Source organism: Myotis brandtii, unplaced genomic scaffold, assembly GCF_000412655.1.
Source record: "Myotis brandtii unplaced genomic scaffold, ASM41265v1 scaffold423, whole genome shotgun sequence".
NCBI lineage: Eukaryota > Metazoa > Chordata > Mammalia > Chiroptera > Vespertilionidae > Myotis > Myotis brandtii.
Window position 1 is genome coordinate 4,849,089 of NW_005366214.1, and position 23,954 is coordinate 4,873,042.

Consider the following 23,954-nt stretch of genomic DNA (forward strand, 5'->3'; position numbering starts at 1 on the left):
AACAAAAGACAGTACACTTGCTAAATGACTGTAACTTCAAGAAAAGGGTAAAGGAGGCCAAATATATTGTGATGGAAGATGATTTGACTTCGGGTACACAATGCCATATGCAGATCATGTATCATAGAAATGTACACTTGAAACCTATACGACCCCATTGACCAGTGTCACCTCAATAAATTTAAACAAACAAACAAATGAATTAATTAATTAAGAAGTATCCTCAACCCCGGCCTACCCCACCCCGCCCTGCCAACATACAGAAACTGCCCTCCTTACCTATTTCTTTTTTTTTTTACATGCAATAAACATTAATATTTCAAGAAAAACTATTTTAAGTGTAATAATGGTACATGCAATAATCCAGGCTCTATGTGGTCTCTACTTTCGGTCCTCGGGTGTCAGGGTTCTTTCCTGCGAGTTTTCCACTGATTATTCAGGAAGTTTTTCTCATGTCTTTCCTTTTATTAATATTATGTCATATATGGCAAAACACCAGCCATAATCCTATTCATTTTCTGAAGCCATCCTTACCTATTTCTTAAATTTACTTGTGCTATCAGTTCCCTCTAAATCGAGTTCTTGGGAAAACCATTAAGAACTGATGCTATGAGTGTTTAAAATATATATTCATTTAGAAGTTTTCCTTCAATACCAAGTTTGAAATTGTAATGTCTAAATAATTGACAGTAGTCCACACTCCTTATTCAAAGAAAATTCACAAACAAAATAGAATTTTCGTTTTGACTGGTGCCCCACTAGAGATTAAACAAGGTAGCTATGACAAAACTGCTTTGTTTCCTGCAATATAAGGGATAGACTTTAACACTTAGAAATGCCCAGAGCATGATATGAAGCTAGGAGAGCCCCACGGAAGTTACAAGCTCTTGTGATTATTTCCTGAACCAAGCACCTAAGGTTCTCAGTGGTACCTTTTTTGTTGGAAAAGCTTATTTCCCCTGATCCAATAGCTGTAACTTTTTAAGGGATTTCACAGAACTCAAGATTCTCAAGCCAAAGCCACTCTTTATACCATCCCCCAAATGTTTACAAAATGAAGCACTCTCAATCTTAAGTATATTTTGTTGGTAAACACTTTATTTGTTCTGACGACTATACTACCAACAACAAAAGCAGCCTTTTAAACAAAGTAGCTCAAATAAAACCACACACAGATATAACACAACACATTCTTAACACCCAGAGCGTGTCCACAAAGCAGGAAAGCCAGGATTCAAATTCCTTGGCACCTACTCACTGAGCTCCTGTAGGCACCACCCAAGGACATGACCCACCACACCCTCTTCACTATCACACCTCCTCACTAATTTATACTTCTGAAAACCCACAGAACCTGACTTACCAGATGGTAACAGAATGTTACAAATATTGGACAAATGGCTCCCACCCTATTCCTCTATCAGGTCAGCCAGCTGATCCTGTTTATAGAACAACTCCATCCCAGATGAGAGCACTATTGTCTAGCTTTTGTACCCAAGTGGTGCCCCAGGAGCCATTGGTGGCCTAGCAAAAGCCTCTAGTTATCTTTGTCTTGGTCTCTCTCCCTGTTCTCCTGTCATACACCTCCTGGGAAAGTTACTAGTATCTGGGCCAAGGATAATACAATGGAGAGAAATCTAGAAATGTCTGGTCTGGGGTAATAAGAATTGTATTAAGAATTATAGGGAACCCTGGCCAGGTAGCTCAGTTGGTTAGAGCATCATCCCAATACACCAAGATTTCGGGATCAATCCCCATACAAGAATCAACCTATGAATGCATAAGTAAGTAGAACAACAAAATCAATGTTCCTCTCTCTCTCTAAAAATCAATGTTAAAAAAAAAGAATTGGGGGTGGGAGGGAGGGAAACCTCTGTGGGTGAATGTATTCCAAAAGCAGATAGTCGCAAAATATGTACATTTCAAACACATGAAAGGCCTTTTATACTTCAAGTCACATGCTACACAGGAATTACGACTTATGCCAAGATGCAACTGCTTGACAGGAAGCTATGAGGAATATTACAGTTGCTGACAGAACTATCAGTGGAAAGGATACAGATATTGGATCTCTAATCATGGCTCAACTACTTAATATTGATTCTGCAAATATTTATTAAGTACCTACATGGACAAGCACTGATTTAAATGCTGGAGGGACAGGGATAGACAAGACACAGACCCTGCTCTCAAAGACCTTAGAAGAGTGAGGAAAAATACCCATATCTTGGAATCGGTGTCAGAATTATAGAGAGGCAGAAAGTAAACAGATAATTAAAAGAAATTTTTGTTTCAGTCAATGATAATCTAGGGCAAAAATAAAGAGTAAGTGATATCTGATCCCATTTCCCCATGAGAAAGGATCTACCTACTTAAAATGAGTTGATGAATGTCAATCACCCAGCACATAGCATCCCCACGCATTCACCTGCACACAAATGCACATGCATAAACTCTCACAGATACACACTCCCTCCTCCCCCGCCCCCTTCTGCTTAACAGCAATATCTGGGAGAATACACCTTGGTATAAAATGAAAGCAGAAGGGAAACAAAATATTTGTGTAATCAATTACACTTAATGAAATCAAGTTGCAAATAACTGCATTCAAAAAAGGCAAAACCTAAACAATTGGAACATAAAAGAACAAAAAGAAGTCAAAATACTGTAACAGTATTAGAAATAATATAAATGGTGCCCTAGCTGGTTTGGCTCAGTGGATAGAGCATTGGCCTGTGGACCAAAGATTCCAGGGTTTGATTCTGCTCAAGGGCACGAACCTTGGTTGCGGGCTCTTCCCTGACCCGAGCCCTGGTCACATCAATGTTTCTCTCTGTCTTTCCCTCTCTCTTCCACTCTCCCTAAAAATATCAATGGGAAAATATATCCTTGGGTGAGAATTAACAAAAAATAAAAATAAATAAAATAATATAAATAGTAACATAGCTGCCTTGCACACTTTGAAGACTTGCCATGTATAGCCAGGTTATTTTGCCATCCAAGTGACGCTTCGAGATATTAACCCAAATGCCACAGTGGTAGAAGCTTGGTTTAAACATTCATCTCCATCTTTCTTTAAGAAAAATAAAAGACAATGACCAAGTCCTTAGAGTCACAGGATTTTATGCCTAGAATCAACTTTAAGAAACCTGCTGTACCTTCTCTCCACATCACTCATGACTGAGGTCCCCAGAGGTAAAGGGTTTAACCCCAGAGCGGGTAGCCAGTAATGACAGAGCTGGTAGGGCCCAGGGCAGGCTCCCTAGATCCCAGCCCAGCATGCCTCACTCTCAAGTGCCTGCATCCTCTAGGCAGGCTTTTAGCTTTTATCAGAACCACAAGGGATGGCAGTGACTTCCAGAATTCAATTTCAGTTAACACTTGTCCATAAAAACTTCCCAGTTAGTGGCACCTAGGCCACACTGAGGACCTTTGCTGGTGGCCAGAGAGCTCCCACATTGGGAAAGCTCCCTCCAACGCTGTAATTCACGGGACTAGGAAAAAGAAGTAGCTAGCCTGAAAGGGGAAAGATCTCTCAATTGCAATTTTCAGAATTTGCCTCAGGAAAAAGGCTCCAAACAATTATTTCTGGGGAGGGACGAGGTACGGGCAATCTGAGAGAAAAAGTGGCTAAGAACTGTGTCCAAGCTCTTTACACGAAAATGGAGCGAGCCCAGGGCTGTGAAACCGGTGAAGAGCAGAGAGCAGCTGGGCCCAGGGCGAGCATTTGACCACACTCACTGGCCACTCCCTCCCAGCTGCCCGCAGAGCCACATCGAATTGAAACAGCAGTGCGAGCAGTTAAGATTCCGACGGCAGGAGTCGCCATGGCAACGGGATTCATCTTGCGGACAAACTCCGCTTCCATTCACTAGGTCCTTCTGGAGCCTCAAGAAACTACCAGCTTCGCGATAGCACAACGGTCACGGGTGGCATTTGCTCTTGGATGGTCACCTGGGGGTGATGGGGGGCAAAGAGGGGCACGGTTGGGGAAAGTGGGACGTGGGCATCTTATTCCTGGGCCCAGAACACACAACCTCAGGCTGCGAGCAGCTTGAGAACAGAGCCATTAGCAGGGTTTGATCAGCGAGTGGGCAAACGAAAGAATAAGCGTGCTGGGAACCGCAAAGGAAACCCAGGGGACGGTACGGAGTCCTCGGGCCGCGCGCACGTCTTCCATCAGAAGGCAAGCGGATCACAAGTCAGAATTCTCGGTCCCAGGTGGGAAAAGCCGTTACCAAGCCCTCCTCCCCGACAGAGCCTTATCGTTAGATTATGCGACTCCCCCCAATGCTTTACCACCTCCCACCCGGGGCTCCGGGCAGACGCTTCACCCCAGTTCAGGTGCTCTTCGTGGAGGTGGATCACAAGTCGTAGAATTCTCGGCCCCAGGTGGGAAAAGCCGGTTATCGAGCCCTCCTCCCGGACAGAGAGCCTTATCGTTAGATTATGCGACACCCCCCAATGCTTTACCACCTCCCACCCGGGGCTCCGCACGACTCTGCCTGGATTGCAGTTCTCCCATCCCTTCCACTAAGGGAAGGTGCCCGGGGTGGCGGGGGCTCCGCGCGGAGTCCCTCCTTCCCTGTCGCCACCTCCGATTCCCCCTCAGGATTCTCCCTCTAGGAGCCTCCCCTCCCGGCCAGCAGCTCCCGACAGCGGCAGTGCCCGCAGCCCAGGCCACGACCCCCGGAATCCCAGCCCCCGGTGACTGCGGGAAGAAGGCTGTACCGGGTACCCCGCCGGCGCTCGAGGCATCCGAGCGCCTCTGAAAGAAAGGAGGGAGGGACCCTCATCTTCTGGGGCGCCTTCCTCTGGGCTCGCCTCTCTTTGCGCCGTGCTTGCAGCCATTTTCCCAAATCCAGCTTGGCAGCCGGGAGCTATCTAGGTCCTGTTCCCACCCAGACCCAACCTGAAGGACGGGTTTAATATTTACCTACTGGTCCGCGAGCTCGGGGGAGGCAGCCGGAGGGTGCGCCGCGAAGCCAGCGCCCGACCCGAAGAAGGGCGCCCACCCCCCCGCCACCGCGCAGTGCCACTTCATGAATGAATGCGGCGGGCGAGGCGGCACGTCCCCCCTTACCTGAGCAGCCCCTGCATGCTGGAAAGGCGGCTCTGCGCTCCGGGTACAATGGGATCCGGTTAAACAGTTTCCTTCACAGCCGCTCGTAGGTTACCAACTCGCAGGTGACATCACTCCCTCCTCCGCTGATAGGATGCAATGTGGCGCCCACTGCGCATGGACTTCCCTTTCGGCCCCACAGACTCCTGGGAGTTGCAGTCCAAATCTCCCAAGAAGTACCTGGGTAGCTATGCTACTGGGGCTAGCAGAACTACACTTCCCGGCGCATTCCTCGGCCTCTTTGTCTCCGCCCCTAGTCCCGCCCCCAGAGGGACCCGCCCCCTCCCCGCCCTCCAGCCTTGCAGTGGTAGCGGTGGCCGTGCAGAAGCTAAATTGCGGACAGCGCGGGCGGGGGGCATCCTGCGGTCGTGCTCTTTGACTTGACCTCCACTCGGCCGGTGGGGGCTCTGAGGGCCCCAAATGCTCCGGGCTAGTGCGCATCGGCCAGGCAGCTCCGACCAGCCCTGCCCAGCTGGAAACAGAAGATTAAGTCTTTCACTGCCTTCCCTTCGCGTAGCAACTAATTAATAGAACGCATGGGTTTCTGGGTTAAAGGCAGTCCTGGAATTCCCCCACGTCCCCGAGGATGAGGCGAAGCCCACCCCGAAGGAGAGGAATAAATCCCCGCGTGCCCCCACTTGGTACAATTTATCTTTCTGTCTTCTCTTTCCTTCTCCCGTTTAACGGAGTTCGCGGGGAACAGCTTAGTTGGCTGAGCTGACAGAATAACGGAGGTTGTCACTAATAAAAATGCAGTGTAATAGACAAGACAGTCGCCGCAGCCCTCCCTCGGGGAGCCTGCTGCTGCTGCTGCAGAGATAATGCTATCGCGCAGCCATGCTTTTGTTCTTCCCTGCAGCAGACTTCCCGCTCTGATGGCTTTCAACTCCCAGGAAGACATCTTTTTCTAAAAGTTTTAATATATGACATATATGCATACACACTTACTTTTAAGTCATTAACACTGTACCCCCATTTTCCATACTTTTAGCTTCAAATATTTTTAAATGATCTAAAGCAAACGACATGCTGTTCAAGAATTGCCCTGATCTTAATATACCTAAATGGTAAAGGTGTGTATCAGAATTCTGAACCTTCAGGAGGATTTTATTTTTAATATGTAAAATATTTCCGTGGCATTTTTCATTCAATGAATGCCAAATATGAAAAAATATATATAACATTGACAGCAATCGCAAGGTGTCTTTTTAACTGGAAAAACAAACACCCCAATGCATCTACTTATTTCAGTTGTAAAAATAGGGTACATTACAACCACATTTGATGTTGAAATCACATATACGGATCAGCTCACACCCCATTTCCACTAGCAAAATCTCTAGAATACTGTATGTCTTGTGAAGTTCACAATTACTATTTTAAACAACTCTCCACCTAATTTTGGTGGGAATCTTATCACTTATTATCTCATTTCATTGTGCAACAATAACTTGGGTTCAAGAGAAAAATATTCATGAAGCTAGTTGCAGATCTCAGAGGAGAGGAAAATGCTTTGTTCTGCTGAGAGAGGTGCTTTAGGGCTGAGTTCTGGCTTTCTTTTAACAAGCCTATTGCTTATGTACCAGACACATTTTTTCTCCACTGAAGGAAGATAACTTTGAATGTTGCTCTCCTGTTCTGAACTATTCTGTCCATTCCAAATATTGTCTTAAATAGAACCCAGACAATACAAATGTTCCACTGGCCATCAGATCAAGAGTACAATCAGTGATATTCTAGCTAATGGTAGGCTTAGTCGGCTTAATGTATTGCAGTTCATTGTGAAAAAGTATTCAGAAAGAAACTTGACGTGGGATGATTCTAAAAGCTCTCCCAGTTTTATAACTGTGTAAAACTTTTAGATGGAAATATAATCAGTGAGCCTGGATTTACTTAGATTGAATGTAGAGATTCTCCATAAGGCAGGACTTATCCTTACAGATAAAAGTATATTAATAAAGCACACTGAGGGGTAACTTTATAGAACAAAATCACCTTACAGCAAATTATCTTGGGTTTTTAGCAGTAAATGAGAGAATGGAGTCTGCCTGGAAAAAATAGTCTACTCTTTATAGCAATTAATATAGGGATGTGCCATGTTACATATGTAAAGGTCATCGTGCACAATAGAGTATAAGCACAGGAATGTGGGGCTGTGCATGTGTGAGCTCTACTTCCTATGAAATAGATATAAATATAGATAATAAGTAATGAAAGCAAGACATCGTGTTTGGAAGCATTTTGCTGTAAGTGTAATGGATTTGAACGGATCCCTGCACACTGTTTCACTGGTAACCAGGGGAAACAAAGATGGCTCTTCAGCATCAAAAATGCAGTCTGAGATCCTGAGACCAGAAGCTTAACTCCTATGGAGATAGAAGGGATCTTTCTCTCCTCCTCTCTCCTCTCTCCAGCCCAGCTGGGTCACTCAGTGGTTGAGCGTCGACCTATGAACCAAGAGGTCATGGTTCGATTCCTGGTCAGGACACATGCAGCCGATCGGTGATTCTTTTTCATTATTGATGTTTCTATCTGTCTCTCCCTCTTCCTTCCTCTCTGAAATCAATAAAAATGTATTTAGAAATATCCACTCTATTAATTTATATTCCCAGTCAATGGGTTTCTTTACTTTTTCCTTCTCTTTTTAAACAACTGCTGCTATTCTAGAATGATCTTTTGAAAGGCCTTGTCTTGTTCCACAATCATTGCCTACTAATTAGGAAGCTGTGGGACCACTGAAGACATATTTCATTGACCTTTTAGAGGTAGAGGGAGCGGGAAGGGGCAGGGAAGGGGGAAGACACAGGGTATTTTGCTGATCTTTCAAAGTATAGCCCAGCTGGGTTGCTCAGTGGTTGAGCATCGACCTATGAACCAAGAGGTCATGGTTCGATTCCTGGTCAGGACACATGCAGCCGATCGGTGATTCTTTTTCATTATTGATGTTTCTATCTGTCTCTCCCTCTTCCTTCCTCTCTGAAATCAATAAAAATGTATTTAGAAATATCCACTCTATTAATTTATATTCCCAGTCAATGGGTTTCTTTACTTTTTTCTTCTCTTTTTAAACAACTGCTGCTATTCTAGAATGATCTTTTGAAAGGCCTTGTCTTGTCCCACAATCATTGCCTACTAATTAGGAAGCTGTGGGACCACTGAAGACATATTTCATTGACCTTTTAGAGGTAGAGGGAGCGGGAAGGGGCAGGGAAGGGGGAAGACACAGGGTATTTTGCTGATCTTTCAAAGTAATCTCTTAGTTCTGGCTACAAGGTTTCACTCTAGATGTTGGGTTTTAGATAAGGGAGGAAATGAGATATGAACAGAGAAAGAATTTTAAGTTTGTAGCCTTGCATGTGTTTTCACACAATGGCTTGGTGTTTTGCAACAATTGAGGTTGTGTGCTGAGCCCAGGTTTGGGATCATGCTGTTTGTCCCTTTTGAGCAGTGTGACTTGGCTTGTTCTGGGTGGCTTATTCTCTCTGAGCCTTGGTTTCCTTATTTAAAGAATGAGGCTGCCCTAGCCGGTTTGGCTCAGTGGATGGAGCATCGGCCTGCAGACTGAAGGGTCCTGAGTTTGATTCCGGTTAAGGGCACGTGCCTGGTTGGTTTGTGGGCTCAATCCCCAGTGCTGGGCATAAAGGAGGCAGCCGATCAATGATTCTCTCTCATCATTGATGTTTCTTTCTCTCTCTCCCTCTCCCTTCCTCTCTGAAATCAATAAAAATATTAGAAAAAAAAAGAATGGGGCTAATAATAAAACCTACTTCTCAAGGTTTGTGAGGATTAAATTAGATGAGACAAATTGAAAGGAACTATACAAATGCTAGTTCTTGTTATCATTTGCAATGTTCCCCTAGAGATCATCTCAGAAATGTCCACCCTAATTATGGAACAAGTTAATAAAAAACATATTTACATTTCTAAAAAAATCTTATTCTTGCTCTGGCCAGTGTGGCTCATTTGGTTGAGGGAGGCTCCATGCACCGAAAGATGGCTGGTTGGATTCCAGTCAGGGCACATACCTGGTCGTGGTGTGTACGGGAAGCAACCGATCAATGTTTCTGTCTCACATGGATGTTTCTCTCTTTCTCTCCCTCTCCCTTCCTCTCTCTCTAAAATCAATAACATGTTTTTTAAAAAAATCTCATTCTTAACAAGAAACTGAGAAATGCTTTTAAAAAAATCTCATTCTTAACAAGAAACTGAGAAATTATACATGTGTGCATATTATCTCACTAACTTGTAAGTAGGCAAAATATACTTTGAAGAAAAAATGAGAAATCCAAATTGAACAGTGCTAGTTCTTGGCTAGTTTTCAGATCACACTTTGTCCTTCTGCAGTGCCCCAAATTGTCCTCAGTATCACAAGCCATCTCTCCCAAGCTTCCCAGCACAGAGAAGACTGCTGGGAGATTGGGGGCAGGAGAAAGGGGGAAGCCAGAGTATTTCTCCACCTCCACAGAGTTGCTCTGGGTGAAGTTTCTGGCAGCCTGAGCAGCATTTCCTCTGTTGGACTCCTCTGTTGTGGTCCCAGCTTCTTCCAGATTGCCCCAGCTTCTGTTCTCCTTTTGTCCCTCCAGACTAAGGGTGGTGATAGCTTCCTGTTGTGACTAATCTCTCATTGCCTGTTTGTCTTAGACCTCCTAAGACAATGCCCTGTACTATATTACAACTGTTTCAGAGACTTAGAATGGTTTTTGTTTTCGTGGTGGAACACTTAACTGATATACCCTTGTCTTAGTTCGAGTTCTTTTAGGAGCAGACTACAGAACCTTTCTATGGCCAGTTTATGCAAAATAAAAAATGTATTAGGATTCATTCAAAGACCTGAACAACTAAGGCACCACTTAAGAACAAGACCAGCTCAGCTGGCATGGCTCAGTGGTTGAGCGTCAACCTATGAACCAGGAGGTCATAGTTTGACTCCTGATCAGGGCGCCTCCCCAGGTTGTGGGCTCGGTCCCCAGTGTGAGGTGTACAGGAGGCAGCTGATCAATGATTCTCTTTCATCATTGATGTTTCTGTTACTCTCTCCCTCTCCCTTCCTCTCTGAAATCAATAAAAATATATTTTAAAAAACAAGACCAGCTCTGCGAACCTAAACAGTGGTGGTTTTGGGACCTTCTCTCCAGAGCATTGCTCTGATAGCCCTCAGTCTCTGTGTGTCTTTGTTCCAAATTTCAACTTCCCGAGAGAAGCTGATTGCCCTATCTTAGAGAAACTCTCTCTGCCTTAATTCTCTACAGCAGTGGTTCTCAAAGTGTGGGTCCAGACCAGTAACATCAGTATCACCTGAGAGCTTGTGAGAAATGCAAATGCTTGAGCCCCACCCGTAGACCTACTGGAAAAAATTTGAGGGTTGGGTCCCACATCTGTGTTTGAACAAGTCCTCCAGCCCATTCTGGAACACGAAAGTTTTCAAACCACTCATCTATAGCAACGATGACAAGATTGTGTGGCTCAGATATGATCCCTCAGGACCTGTCCCATTGTGGGAGTCTTCCCAGAGAGGAAAAAGTTGTGAACTTGGCAGCCATCCCCAAGAGGTGTCTGGAAAAGCTGGTAAATCTGTCAGCATCTTAACAATAAAATTTGGTTCTTCTTGAGGGAGGGAGAGGAGTTTATAGCATTCTGAGGTAACAAATCAATGTAGACACATAAATTCTAAAGCAATACGGCAACTGATTAGGAAATAAAGATAAGATCTAAAAACTTAAGATAGCAACCTAAAACTTCTCAAGAATAATAGAAACAGAAGATGCAGAATGCTTCCTGAATTATGTGAAAGCTCTGAGGCCAACTCTTTCTGGTTTTGAAGACTGAAGTCTTGCCTCCAGATACACAGTCCTGCCACTCTTGACCAGGAATTCTCAGATGAAGACTCGACTGACCTTCCATGGGTAAAAATTCCCTAGCCATCCATGTTAGATGAACCATCCCACGCGAGCATTCAAAATATTCCCTCCTGAGCATGTCACACAATTTTGATTTTCTTTTTCTCTTTAAACATCAAATTTCTCTATGCGCTCTTTTACCCTCAAATGGGCAATCCACGTGTGGCAAAACCTTGTCTACAAGTAAAAAAATGGGCTGGGTGTTCTGTGGAGAGAAAGGATTCTGTTGACTGGCTCTTTTACCCTCAAATGGGCAAGCCACGTGTGGCAAAACCTTGTCTACAAGTGAAAAAAATAGGCTGGGTGTTCTGTGGAGAGAAAGGATTCTGTTGACTTTCTCCATAACTTTCCTCTTGGGAATTACCCTGGCAGATATATTCTCCTTTGTAGCTGAAATATTACAGCGCGTGGGATTTATGTGAGAGCCTCGTTTCACAGCAGGTTGTGTTAGCACTTAGACACTGGATTTGCAGATTAGGGACGACTTTCGTCCCGCATTACATGAGAACCTCGTGATGGGGAATTTCTCATGGAAAGCCACACTTCAATACAATATGTCATGGCCTATTATCTCTGTGAGAGTATTTTCTCTTCACCACGCTGTGATTGTAACCTTTTCGCTGGGGTTGTCTCTGCCCTCTCCCTATGTCTCAAGCTCCTAAAATAATATTTTGGGTTGTCAGAAGACTAACCACCCCGTTAAAATGGAAAAGGAGATATTGGAATGCTTTATTCTGGCTTTGCTTTCCTGCGAGTGGCAGGTTTTCTTCTCTGGGATTTATGTTATTGTTTTAGGAAATTATACTCATTTAAATCTAAACATAGCCCAAACAAGGGAAATATAAGCCCATTACTCTGCACTCATGTGTGACAGTGATTCTGAATAACAGGGTCTTCCCTTCCTGGCTTTGCATGTATGTTAGCTATGCTGGAAGCGCCACCACCTCTGGCTCCAAGCCGACTAGAATTTGCAAGTTGCCTAGCTTTGAATAAAGTCAACGGCTAGGATGGGAACCTCCAAAGAAAACCCAGATGTCTCTAAGATAAATATATGATTTTAAATAAGTGGTGCAGATCTCAACAGCCCTCATTTCAGGAAGCCTTTTCACTCTGCACAGTCCTACTTAAAATGTGCAGGAGAGAGTCCCCTGCTCAGGGCAGATCGATGTCACTGGTATGTTGGGGCCCCATGACACCGCTTCCCAAAAACCATGGCTAGATTTTGGAAATTTTGTGAGCCAGGTAGGTATTAAACACAGTTACTATTACAAATTAAATTATATAAACTTATAGTTAAATAAGTTATATTAAAAACTCATCCCTTGTTCATTGCTTCTACATTGAACTATTATCTATGATCTTGAGGTTCATGGTGTACCCCTGTACATCCCTTCCCAACTCCACAGTCAGTGACGTCATATTGATAGCCAATAATGGTGGGAGTAGTGACATCATGAAAATCTGCAAGTGCTACAGGTTAGGGGTCCCCCCACGTATCCAGTTGTTAAACATTTACTGGCATTGTCCATCCCCGTATTTGTAATAGAAGAGAACGACCCTCTTCTAACTGCTCTGCAATGCTCTGTGCTTTCTCTCATGACTTCATTCTGCTGCTGGATTCTAGAAATGGAGTACATGTGTCATTTTACTCAATTTGGGCAGAAGTGTGGCATCAGATCCTGAGCAGAGAAGAGTCCTTATTCAGTCCAGGGAGCTGAGCATTTTCCCTCAGACAGGAAAGAAGAACTTGGTGATAGGTTAGCAGGGGGTAAGTGGTTTTGAACGAGGAAGAGAAGGAAGTCAGCTCAGAGCTCTGTAGGTATCAGCTGGGATGCAGAGAGAGAGAGAGAGAGAGAGAGTTCTGGAATAATGAAACTGGCACTGGAAATTCATAGCAGCTTAGAGCAGGGCCCCACAGGCTGTTCTTAAAACTTTTTCATGAGCCTGCAAAATAATGATAAAAATAATCTCTCAGAGACAATGTGGAGAGCTGTTTATGAAATGAATTTTTTTTTTTGTAAAAAGGATGATTATTTTGGGATCATAGGTTAATCATCCCAAGAATAACCACTTTATTAGAAGCATAAAGCTGTTATCTAGGCTATATTTATGGGTAATTTACATCTTAAGAATTATTTTGTCCCATTTCACCTGCTTGCATTAGTGAATATTTGTTTTTTCTTAAGGAGAAAAAATGGTTAATATTATAAACTAGAGGCCCAGTGCATGAAATTCATGCACTGGTAGGGTCCCTAGCGGTTGGCGGTGGCCAGCCAGGTACTCCCTCCCTTCCCCTGGCAGGCCCTGCCCCCAGGTCGAACTCCCTGAAGAACTCCGGTTGAGGGGACAATTTGCATACTATGCTTTTATTATATAGGATTATATAGGATGGTGGTCAGGTTCCCAGGCTAGACCAAAAATGCAAATATATCCCAGAATAGAACAGTCATAGCATTAATCATGTTAGCCTGAGTCTCAATGTGAGGGAAGGTAGCAGTCTTTGCAGGAATAAGAAAGAGCAGAAGAGAGTAAAGAGCATTACTTTTCCTTCTCCTGAGCCAACAGATGGTGACCTGAAAGATCTAAATTGGTGAAGTGTGTCCTCATCTCTCCCCTCACCTCACGTATGCCTCCCACTCTCAGCTCTCTCAGTATCTGGTGCCCTCTCACCAGGCTCCTATGCCCTCACGGCACTCTGTATTCTCCACATGGCACCTCCACTGGTCCGCCTGAATTCCTAAAGTGCTCCAAGTTCCAAAAATTACTTCCTCTCTCCTCTTCTTAGTCATAGCTCCCCCAGCCATTTCTCCAACACAGCTGGTTTCAGGTGTAATTAGAGAAGTTTACACAAATGTGTGACTAGTCCCTACTTTCCTAGAATCATTTGAATTTTTAGGAAGGAATCTTGCAAACACAAATCATCTCTAATTGGCAGCATATTGTGACAATTAACAAAAAGCAAATAATACAAAAAACTAAGACAGAGTAAGAGTTGGGGGAAGAGTATTGGAATGGAAAGGAATGGGGCAGGTCCCACACAAGGACACTGCAAACAAGCTGCTTAATCCTTTAAAATGTGTCTGTGATTTTCACAAACTCCTCCCTCTGACCCACAGATTTTCCTGATCTGGCCAAAGTTGGATTTAAGTTAATCCTTGTTTTGGTCATGGCCCACTGGTACAAGCAGCCGCAGAATAACAAATGTTTGAAAATTAAACACTGCAATCCTCTCTATATATTTTTTTTCAGATTCATACTTGAAAAGCTCCACATTACCCAGGCGGGTTGTTGTGGGAACTGTGGAACTTCCAGCCTTAGAGAGGGGAGTGTGTGAGCAAGTGTGTGTGTGTGTGTGTGTGTGTGTGTGTGTGTGTGTGTGTGTGCACACACGCACGTGCGTCAGAGTAGGTTGCAGATGTGTGTGTGCACGCACAACAATTTATCATTTTGTAAGAACAGCTCAATGTGTAATTAAACACACAAAGAGCACAACCAATTCTAGCTTTGCCTAGTTTAGGAGACATATCTTAGCTCTAACATTTAAACTCACATCTAAAATTCCTCTGTCCAGCTATTCCAGGTCTTCCTGCTATGATTACTAAATGTATATTCTATTTACAATTCTAATCTCTTTGCTTCTTATTCCCCTCGTTATTCCCCTATGTATTGCACAAACAGGTGTGTTCTGGTGCTTGAATTGCCTTTGATCTATTGTCCAGAGTTAACTAGAACTCTCCATTATCAACTCTCAATCAGCCTTTACTCATTAGCAATAAGTGTTCAGCAATTGCCTCTAGTTGTTCAGCTATACACCCAAGAGCTATTACACAACCACAAATGTTAATGAACTACCCTGAGGTGTGAACAACGGAAGGGAGTTTCACAGATGGTGCTCATTGTTGGTTGCATCTTTATCTTGCATTCATAGTGGGTCAGGCAAAACTCAGAACACAAAGTCCTTGGCCTTGAGGAACTGAGAGATTTAAAAAAAAATAAAATAAAAACAAGAATGTATCTCTCATTTCACCACAGGGAACTTCACCAGAGAAAGAGAAAGAAATTTCAGCGACTTGAGTGAAGGTCAGAGAGAGGCATTTTTGGAATGGAAACTGTGCTAGGTTGACAGGCAATAGACTAATCTAACCACTTGTTACTTATATTTTTTTGCTAGGCAGCATCTGCTTACCTTTTCGTTCTAGAGAGCTGCTGTCTGATAGAACTATATTACAAGTCACATACGCACTTTAAGATGCTCTAGGAAAAGTACAAATAAACAGGTGAAATCAATTTTGACCAACTATATGCAAAATATCTTTTGGCATGTAATAAAAAATTATTAACTAGATAGTTTACACTTCTTATTTCACAGTCTTCAAAAAATGGATGTGTGTTTCACACAGCACATCCTGATTCAGACTAGCCGCATTTCAAGTGCTCAATAGCCACACGTGGCCAGTGGCTACACAGGGGACAGTGCAGGTCCACTCCAGAGGGTGCGCCATGTGTACGGAAGCTCATATTTACTGATGAGGGGACGCTTGGCTTTCTTGTTCTCTCTCCACCTCCTATAGTCAGAAACTGGTTGGAGGCAGGGAAGGGATAGAGCAAATCATTTTTAGTGTTTCCCACGGAGTAGTTTAGCAATGCTTGTTATCATCCTGATGTCCTGAGGAACAGGAGAGAGTCTTTGTCAACAGCAGACTTCCTCTGTGATGTGTCAGGAGCATTCCTTGCATCCTAGGAGTTTATCTCCTTGCCAGCTCATCACCTATGTGATAGGCCTGGCCCTGTGGTTTGGATCCACAGGAATTCCCGGACTCACTCTTTCTTCTCTAAGACTGCCTAAAGATAACTCACCCTGGATGCATTTCCTTCTGTCTCTGGTACTCTTTGAAATGCCAAGGCTCTGTCGAGGGGGAGTGCAACTGATACCACCTTTCTGGACTGGCACTTTGATGAAGAATCCACATTTCTGGAATATCACAGGGATTTGGTGGTCAGTCTCTGGCCACGGCTTTTGAGTTTTAGCATACATAAGAACCTTTGAGGCTCTTACCGAGGGTCAAGCCTTGTGGTCAGGCCTGTGTGGAGCTTCATTTTAACCAGCACTCCAGGTAATTCTGAGTCAGAGGCTTGGCTCTCTACAGGTTAGAAATACTGTTGGGTACTGGAACCCAGGTTCCTGTATATAGAGCTCATTGCCTAGTCCTTAGCTGTCCCACATTAGGGGGTAACACAATAAATCATTTGCCTTTTAAAAAAGATCTCTATTTATTTTTATTGATGTCAGAGAGGAAGGGGGAGAGAGATAGAAACATCAATGATGAGAGAGAATTATTGAATGGCTGTCTCCTACATGCCCCCTACTGGGGATCGAGCCCACAACCTGGGCATGTACCCTGATGGGGAATCCAACCGGCAACCTTTTGGTGCATGGGATGATGCTCAAGCAATTGAGCCACACTAGCCAGGGCTGTATTTTCATATGAAATTATATTTTAAATCCTTTTTGCCCATCATAATGTTTCCCTTGGCAGCATGAAGTCCTGAGTGTCTTTTGGAATAAGGATCTGCTGGACAGTTTCTTAGAAAAAAAATAAAAGAGATGTCTCAGATGGTATTGTTCAGTGGTTAGCATCAACCCATGAACAAAGAGGTCACCAGTTTGATTCCCAGATTGTGGGCTTCATCCAGAGTAGGGGGAGTGCAGGAGGTCACCGTTTGATGTTTCTCTCTCATCAGTGTTTCTATTTTTCTCTCCCTCTTCCTTCCTCTCTCTCTCTAAAACAGGGGTCCTCAAACTTTTTAAACAGGGGGCCAGTTCACTGTCCCTCAGACCGTTGGAGGGCCGGACTATAGTTTAAAAAAAAAACTATGAACAAATTCCTATGCACACTGCACATATCTTATTTTGAAGTAAAAAAACAAAACGGGAACAAATACAATATTTGTATTTGCATGTGGCCCGCGGGCCGTAGTTTGAGGACCCCTGCTCTAAAATAAATAAAAACATATTTTTAAAAAAGATAAAAGAGATGTATATAAGCTAAATAAAAAGTGAATAGGCTGGCCGGATAGCACAGTTGCTTAGAGCATCGTCCTAATATGCCAAGGTTTCAGGTTCAATCCCCGGTCAGAGCACATACAAGAAGCAACCAATGAATGCATCAATAAGTGGAACAACAAATCGATATTCTCTAAACAAAATCAATAAAAAAAATAAAACAAAAAATCGAATAGGGTGATACTAGATTTGCCATTAACTTACCCTTGCTAGACTTCGTTTGTTTTTTTTAAAATCAACTTTATTATTTAATCAGTAAGGCTCTCTTTAGATAAGTAAGAAAATACAGATAAACAAAAAGAATATTACGTACAGATCTATCATTCGGAAATATTAGTTTCTTTTTAACAAAATGAATTCATAGCATATATTGTTTGCACCAGCCCCCCCTTTTTTTAAACTTTGATCTTATTCTTACTCATAAGTTTTAAAATGTCTTTATCCATATTATTACTGTTTTCAATGATAACAGTTTCTTCCATGATATAGCATAATTTCATCAAGCCTCTGTGTTGGAACTTCTACCTTTATATTTTAAAGCAGTTTAGGTTCACAGGAAAATTGAGAGGAAGGTAGGATTTCCCTTACACCCTCTGCCCCAGCACGTGCATGGTCTTCCCCATTAGCAACATCCCTCACCAGAGTGGTACATTTGTTACAATGGATGAACCTGCATTGACACATTATCACCGAAGTCCACAGTTAACATTAGGGTTCATACTTGGCTTTGTACATTCTATGGATTTGAAAAAATATGAAATGACTTGTCTCCCCTATTATAGCACCACAAGAGCAGTTCCACTGCCCTAAAAATCCTCTATGCTCCTCCTATTCATCCCTCCACCACTAGCAACCACAGATCTTTTTACTGTCTCTGTAGTTCTGATTTTTCCAGAATGTCATATAATTGGAATCATATACTATGTAGCTTTTCAGATTTTTTCTTTTCTTCTGTCCTTCTCCCCATGGCCTCCCCCAGCCCGCCCTGTCCTCCTCCTTCTACTTCTTTTTAACAAAGCTACAATAAAACTTCTCTCCCTCAACCCCTAGCAACCACAGATCTTTTTACTGTCTCTGTAGTTCTGATTTTTCCAGAATGTCATATAATTGGAATCATATACTATGTAGCTTTTCAGATTTTTTCTTTTCTTCTGTCCTTCTCCCCATGGCCTCCCCCAGCCCGCCCTGTCCTCCTCCTTCTACTTCTTTTTAACAAAGCTACAATAAAACTTCTTTATATACATCTCTTTGGGGAAAGATCCTGAATTTTTAATAAATAAAAATGTCGAAAGCAGAAACTAACACCTATTTCCCATTACTCGGAATTCACTACTATAAATATTTCAACAACACATTATTTCCCAGCCTTTCCATGTATGTAAATATTTTTAAAGTATACAAATATTCTTTTTAAAAAAGTGAGACTGTTCCAAACAAAAATTCCTTTGGCTACCATCTTCCAATCTGTTCCCCATCCTTCCTCTGTGAGGAGATAACTATGATGAGTTGGGTTCATACTATAGTCCAGTTTTGTACATATATATATAATACATGTATCAAAAGCATTTAGTAATGTCTTATTGTGTGTTTTTTGCATAAATACTATTATTCTGTATATGTTATTCTGCAGTTTGCTTTTCTCATTCACCAATATGTTTTTGACATCTCCCATGTCATTATACATAAATCTAATTTAGTCCTCCATGTTATAATTTTACTTTCTCTTATTTATCTGCTCCCTACATAAGGGAATTTAGGCTGTTCCTCCTGTTTTTTTTTTTCTTGTCTATTACGAATCATGTATGAACATGGATATCCTTATGTGTCTCTCTTAGAGCCTGTGCATCTTTTCTCTAGGTTATATACTAAAAAGTACAATCATTGGATCAAAATAAGCATGGTATTTTCTTAAATAGTGTCAAATTTATCTTCCAAAGTGGGTATACCAAGTTAGCTTCCTACAAGTAATATGTATCTGTATTTTCAGAACTTTGACAATGCTTGACATTGGGAAATTATTTTAATTTTGACAGCCCCATAGATGAACATATATATTTTAATTTTTTCTAAACAATAATGCACACACACACATTGTTAATTATCGCCTGAGGACACTTTTTCCATTGATTTTTAGAGAGAGAGTGGAAGGGAGGGAGGAAGGTAGGGAGAGGGAAAGAAAGAAACATTGATGTGAGAGATAAACATGGATTAGTTGCCACTTTTTCCATTGATTTTTAGAGAGAGAGTGGAAAGGAGGGAGGAAGGTAGGGAGAGGGAAAGAAAGAGAAACATTGATGTGAGAGATAAACATGGATTAGTTGCCTCCCATACCCTATAGGGGTCAGGGATTGAACCTACAACCCAGGTACATGCTCTTGACCAGGAATCAAACCTGATGCACAGTCCAATGCTCTAACCACTGAGCTTGCCACCCAGGGCATAACAATGACTTATTTTTGAGTTTTTCGGGTTAGTAGTGAGGTTAAGCATCTTTTCAATGTTTATTAGCTAAACATAAACTTATGTACAATAATATAATTATATTCTCAGAAAAAAATCCTATCTGGTCAAAGGCTGTATTTTAGGGCTTTCAGAACATATTCTGAAATTATCATCTAAAAATTTTGAAACTATATTATTTTCAAAACCATGATAATATATCTATTTTCCACACTCTCACAAAACTCTGGCTTTATTCATTTTATTTTATTTTGGATTACTCATTTTAATCTTTGCCAATCAGAAAAGCAAAAAAGTGTACCTTATTTTATTTTGTAATTTCTTTGATTATTGGCAAGGTTAAATATATATATAGTTTTAAATGCATTCATATTTCTTATTTTATAGATTGCAGTTTATGACTTAAGCCAACTTTTATATTAGGGTATTCTTTCTCTTATTAACCCATTGTCATATAATTTACAAATATCTTTTAAAAAATATATTTTTATTGATTTCAGAGAGGAAGGGAGAGGGAGAGAGAGATAGAAACATCAATGATGAGAGAGAATCATTGATTGGCAGCCTCCTGCACGTCCCCATTGGGGATCAAGCCCCCAACCTGGGCATGTGCCCTTGACCTGGCTGCTCTATTCACTGAGCCAAACCAGCTAGGGCTAATTTACAAATATCTTGCCAGTTTGACATCCCTCTTAACTTTGTTTATGATAATTTAGCTGTTGCACATCTTTTCAAAATTCCAAGTATTTAAATATTAACGTATTTTTATTACATTTTCTGCTTTCTCTTTGAAAAAATAACTTGCATTTCTTATCTCAGGATGCAGGTTCATTATGAAAAATTATTAAAATACAAATAAATTAAAAGAAATAAGTAAAAACCATATAATTTTACCACCTAGAGATAAGAATTATTAATATTTTGAAGTATACCCCTCCAGATTATTTCTATGCATAAATAATATTCATGTAATTAAAAAAAGAATCATATAGAATATACCATTGTACTTTTGAAAGTTAAAATTACATTAAATGTTCTTATGAATCATCGACTATAATGCTACATAGTATTTATTACACTTGAGGATGTACCATAATTTATATAGTCAATCAATTTTGAATGCAGTATTTAGAATATTTTCAAATATGACTACTTTCAAGAGAGAATCTGTCTGGGTCTTGCATGGGACAAGCAACCCTTCACCCAGTCTCTTTCCAAGGGGAAAGGGTGTGCTCTTTCAACAAATGCGAATTTATTCTCGGACTGAGGATTCACACCATTCTAATCTGCCTGGAAATCCTAATCAGTAAGGGAGATGGGTGGGTCCATAGTATTTTCTCCACTCTCTCCAGGTCCCCAGTGAGCAGGGCGCTGGGGCTCTACCTGAATGGGGCCTGGGAGAAATGTGCACTGCTCACCTGTAAGTGGTGGCTCTGCTGAGGCCAAGCCACACTCTTGTTTAAAACGGGTGTGATTTGCAACTTTCCAATAATCTTGCTGAGTATGTGATGCAGGGAGGGTGTTCTAGGTTAATGGTGCTCCAACGTCAGCACCCATAGATCACCTGGAGATGCTGGTTAAAATACAGATTGCTGGGCCCCTGCCCATAATTTCTGATTCAGTAGGTCAGTGAGGGAACCCAGGAATTTGCATTTCTGACAAGTCTTCCGGTGATGCACGGGCTGCTGGTCTGGGGACCACACTTTGAGAACCAGTTTTGGGCTCTCTCCCTCCAAACCATCACTTTACAGTCATTTCCCTACTTGAGCTCCTTTTATGGTTTCCTCCTGTCTGCAGAACAGAGTCCAGACTGCTTGGCAAGGCCCACGGGTCTTTTATGGTCTGGCCTTGTGCTGCTTCCTCTGCAGACTCCCTCTTCACACTTGGCCCAGCTCTCCGCCCCAGGAAGCTGCCCTGTGTGGACTGTGTCAACTGGTTCTGTGCTCTGTGCCTTCTGGGTTGGCTGACAGAGAAGTCACAGTATTTCCCCCCTAGCCTTCTTTCCTCCAAGGTTTGGCAGTGACTGCATTCCCCCACGTAAGGTCCAAACTGATGGGATTCTTTCCCTTCGCTGTAGTTTTCACTGAGTTCTGGTCATTTTTTCCTTCATCACACCTTTAGGCCTCGGGGTCATACAACTTCCTGGTGTCATTGGTCCCAGGAGAGCATCACCATCCTATTTGGGTTCCCTTAGCTCTGCTCACACCTCTGTGAACAGCCTCTTCACCTTCTCTTTACCCTCTTAGGATCACTCCTTCTCTGTCCTGCTGAGACTGGCTGATTCAGACCTTTGTTTTATTTTCCAGGCTTATTTCCCCACTGATCTCTTTCTAGCCATACATTTCTCAAATACCATGCAGTTCACAAATTCCTAGCTTTTCTGTCTCGCTGAAAAGTCCTTTCACCTTCCTTTATGTGGCAATCTACCTCTTATCCTTTAATCTATAGATCAAATGTCTTTTTCTTCATAAAGCTGTCCTCTTCTCATTACTCCATGGTTCTGGGATTTTAAAAAAATACAGAGATATATTTCACATTCCATAAAATTCACTAAAAATGTGTACAGTCCAGTGGCTTTTAGAATATTTCCAGTATGTAACCATCACTGCAATCTGATTTTAGACCATTTCATTACCCCTAAAAGAATCCCTGTACCCGTTAGCAGACACTCCCATTCCTCTCAGCCCCTGGCCACCACTAAGCTACTTTCTTTCTCTATGATTTTGCCTATTCTGGACATTTCACAAAAATGGAATCACAATGTGTGGTCTTTTTTGACTGGCTTCTTTCACTTAGTATAATGTTTTTAAGGTATTCATGTTGTAGTATACATCCGTACTTCACCCCCCCCCCCCCCCCCCTCTCTCTTTCCCTTCCTCTCTGAAATCAATGAAAACATATTTTTAATTAAATTTATTGGAATGACATTGGTTGACAACTATGAGTGCTTTTAAGGTTTATATGTTAATAAGAATAATCCATATGGAGAGAGCCCAGCCTGGGGAGGAGCTTGCAATTAAGGTACATGCCCTTGACTGGATTCGAACATGGGACCCTTTGGTCCACAGGCTGATGCTCTATCCAGCTAGAGTGGTACTTCATTCCTTTTTATGGCCAAATAACATTCCATTATAGGAATACTAGAGGCCTATGCATGAAATTCATGCAAGAGGAGGCCTTCACAGCCCGGCTGCCTCGGCCCTCACAGCCGCAGCAGCCTTGACCCTGGTTTCATCCAGAGGGTCGTCCAGAAGGACACCCAGATGGTCATTCCACTGTTCGGCCATTTGGTCTATTTGCATATTACGCTTTTATTATTATAGATGCCACATTTTGTTTTCCAATCATCAGCTGAGGGACATTTGGGGTGTTTCCACTTTTTGGTTATTATGAACAATGCTGTATGAATATTAATGTATAAATTTTTGTGTGGACATACATTTTATATAGTAACTTTATGTTTAACATTTTGAGGAACTACCAAAATGTTTTTCAAAGTGACAGTGTATTCACACTAGCAGTGAATGAAGGTTCAAGTTTTTCTACATCCTTCCCCACAGTTGTTATTATCTGCCTTTTTAATTATACCACCTTAGTTTGTGTGATGAGGTATCTTATTGTGATTTTCATTTGCATTTTCCTAATGATTAAGCAAGTTGAGCATCTTCTCATGTGCTTTTTAGCCACTTATATATCTTTTTTTTGAGAATTGTCTATTCTTTACATAATCTTGATACAACCCTAGAGTTCTTTATATATTCTTGATACCAGTCTCTTATCAGAGATATGATTTGCAAATATTTGCTCCCATTCTGTGTGTTGTCTTCTCACTTCCGTGATGCTGTCCTTTGAAGCTTTCCTTTGAAGTTTTTAATAATTTTGAAGTCTAACCTCTAGTTTTTCTTTGGTTGCTTGTGCTTTTGTTATTGTATCAAAGAAACCATTGCTTATCCTTGGTAATGAAGACTTATTCCTATATTTTCTTCTGAGTTTCCTAGTTTGCTTTTATAGTTAGATTTTGATCCATTTTTAGTTAATTTCTGTGTCTGGTGAGAGGTAGAGATCTAATTTCATTCTTTTACATGTAAATATACAGTTGTCACAGTATCAATTATTGAAGACTGTTCTTTCCCCTATTGAATTGGCTTGGCGCCTTTTTAGAAATCAATTGAACTTAAAGGTGAGGATTTCTGGCACTTTTTATATGTAACTTTCCTATACCACTTACCACAGTGACTTAATTTAATAGAATTTAAGCATCCTGGGTCAAGAAATTGGCCATGTCTGATGATGTAGGTAGAGCATAATGCCCAACACCAAACAGTATTCAATATGTACGCCAATATTTAAATACATCTTAATGTTTTCTTCTGCTAAAAGGCAAATGATCTCCGGAAAAGGATATTATTAA

General features: G+C 41.8%; 1 protein-coding gene across 1 annotated transcript in view; it reads right to left on the bottom strand.

The window, feature by feature from the left end:
- DAAM1 (dishevelled associated activator of morphogenesis 1) overlaps positions 1–4,864 on the bottom strand; it is a 159,198-nt gene extending 154,334 nt beyond the window's left edge. Inside the window, exon 1 of the mRNA XM_014545958.1 lies at positions 4,732–4,864. Within this exon, the coding sequence (XP_014401444.1) occupies positions 4,732–4,851 (120 nt within the window). The 5' untranslated portion in view covers positions 4,852–4,864. The remainder of the gene's footprint in view (positions 1–4,731) is intronic.
- Positions 4,865–23,954: the final 19,090 nt, after the last annotated feature.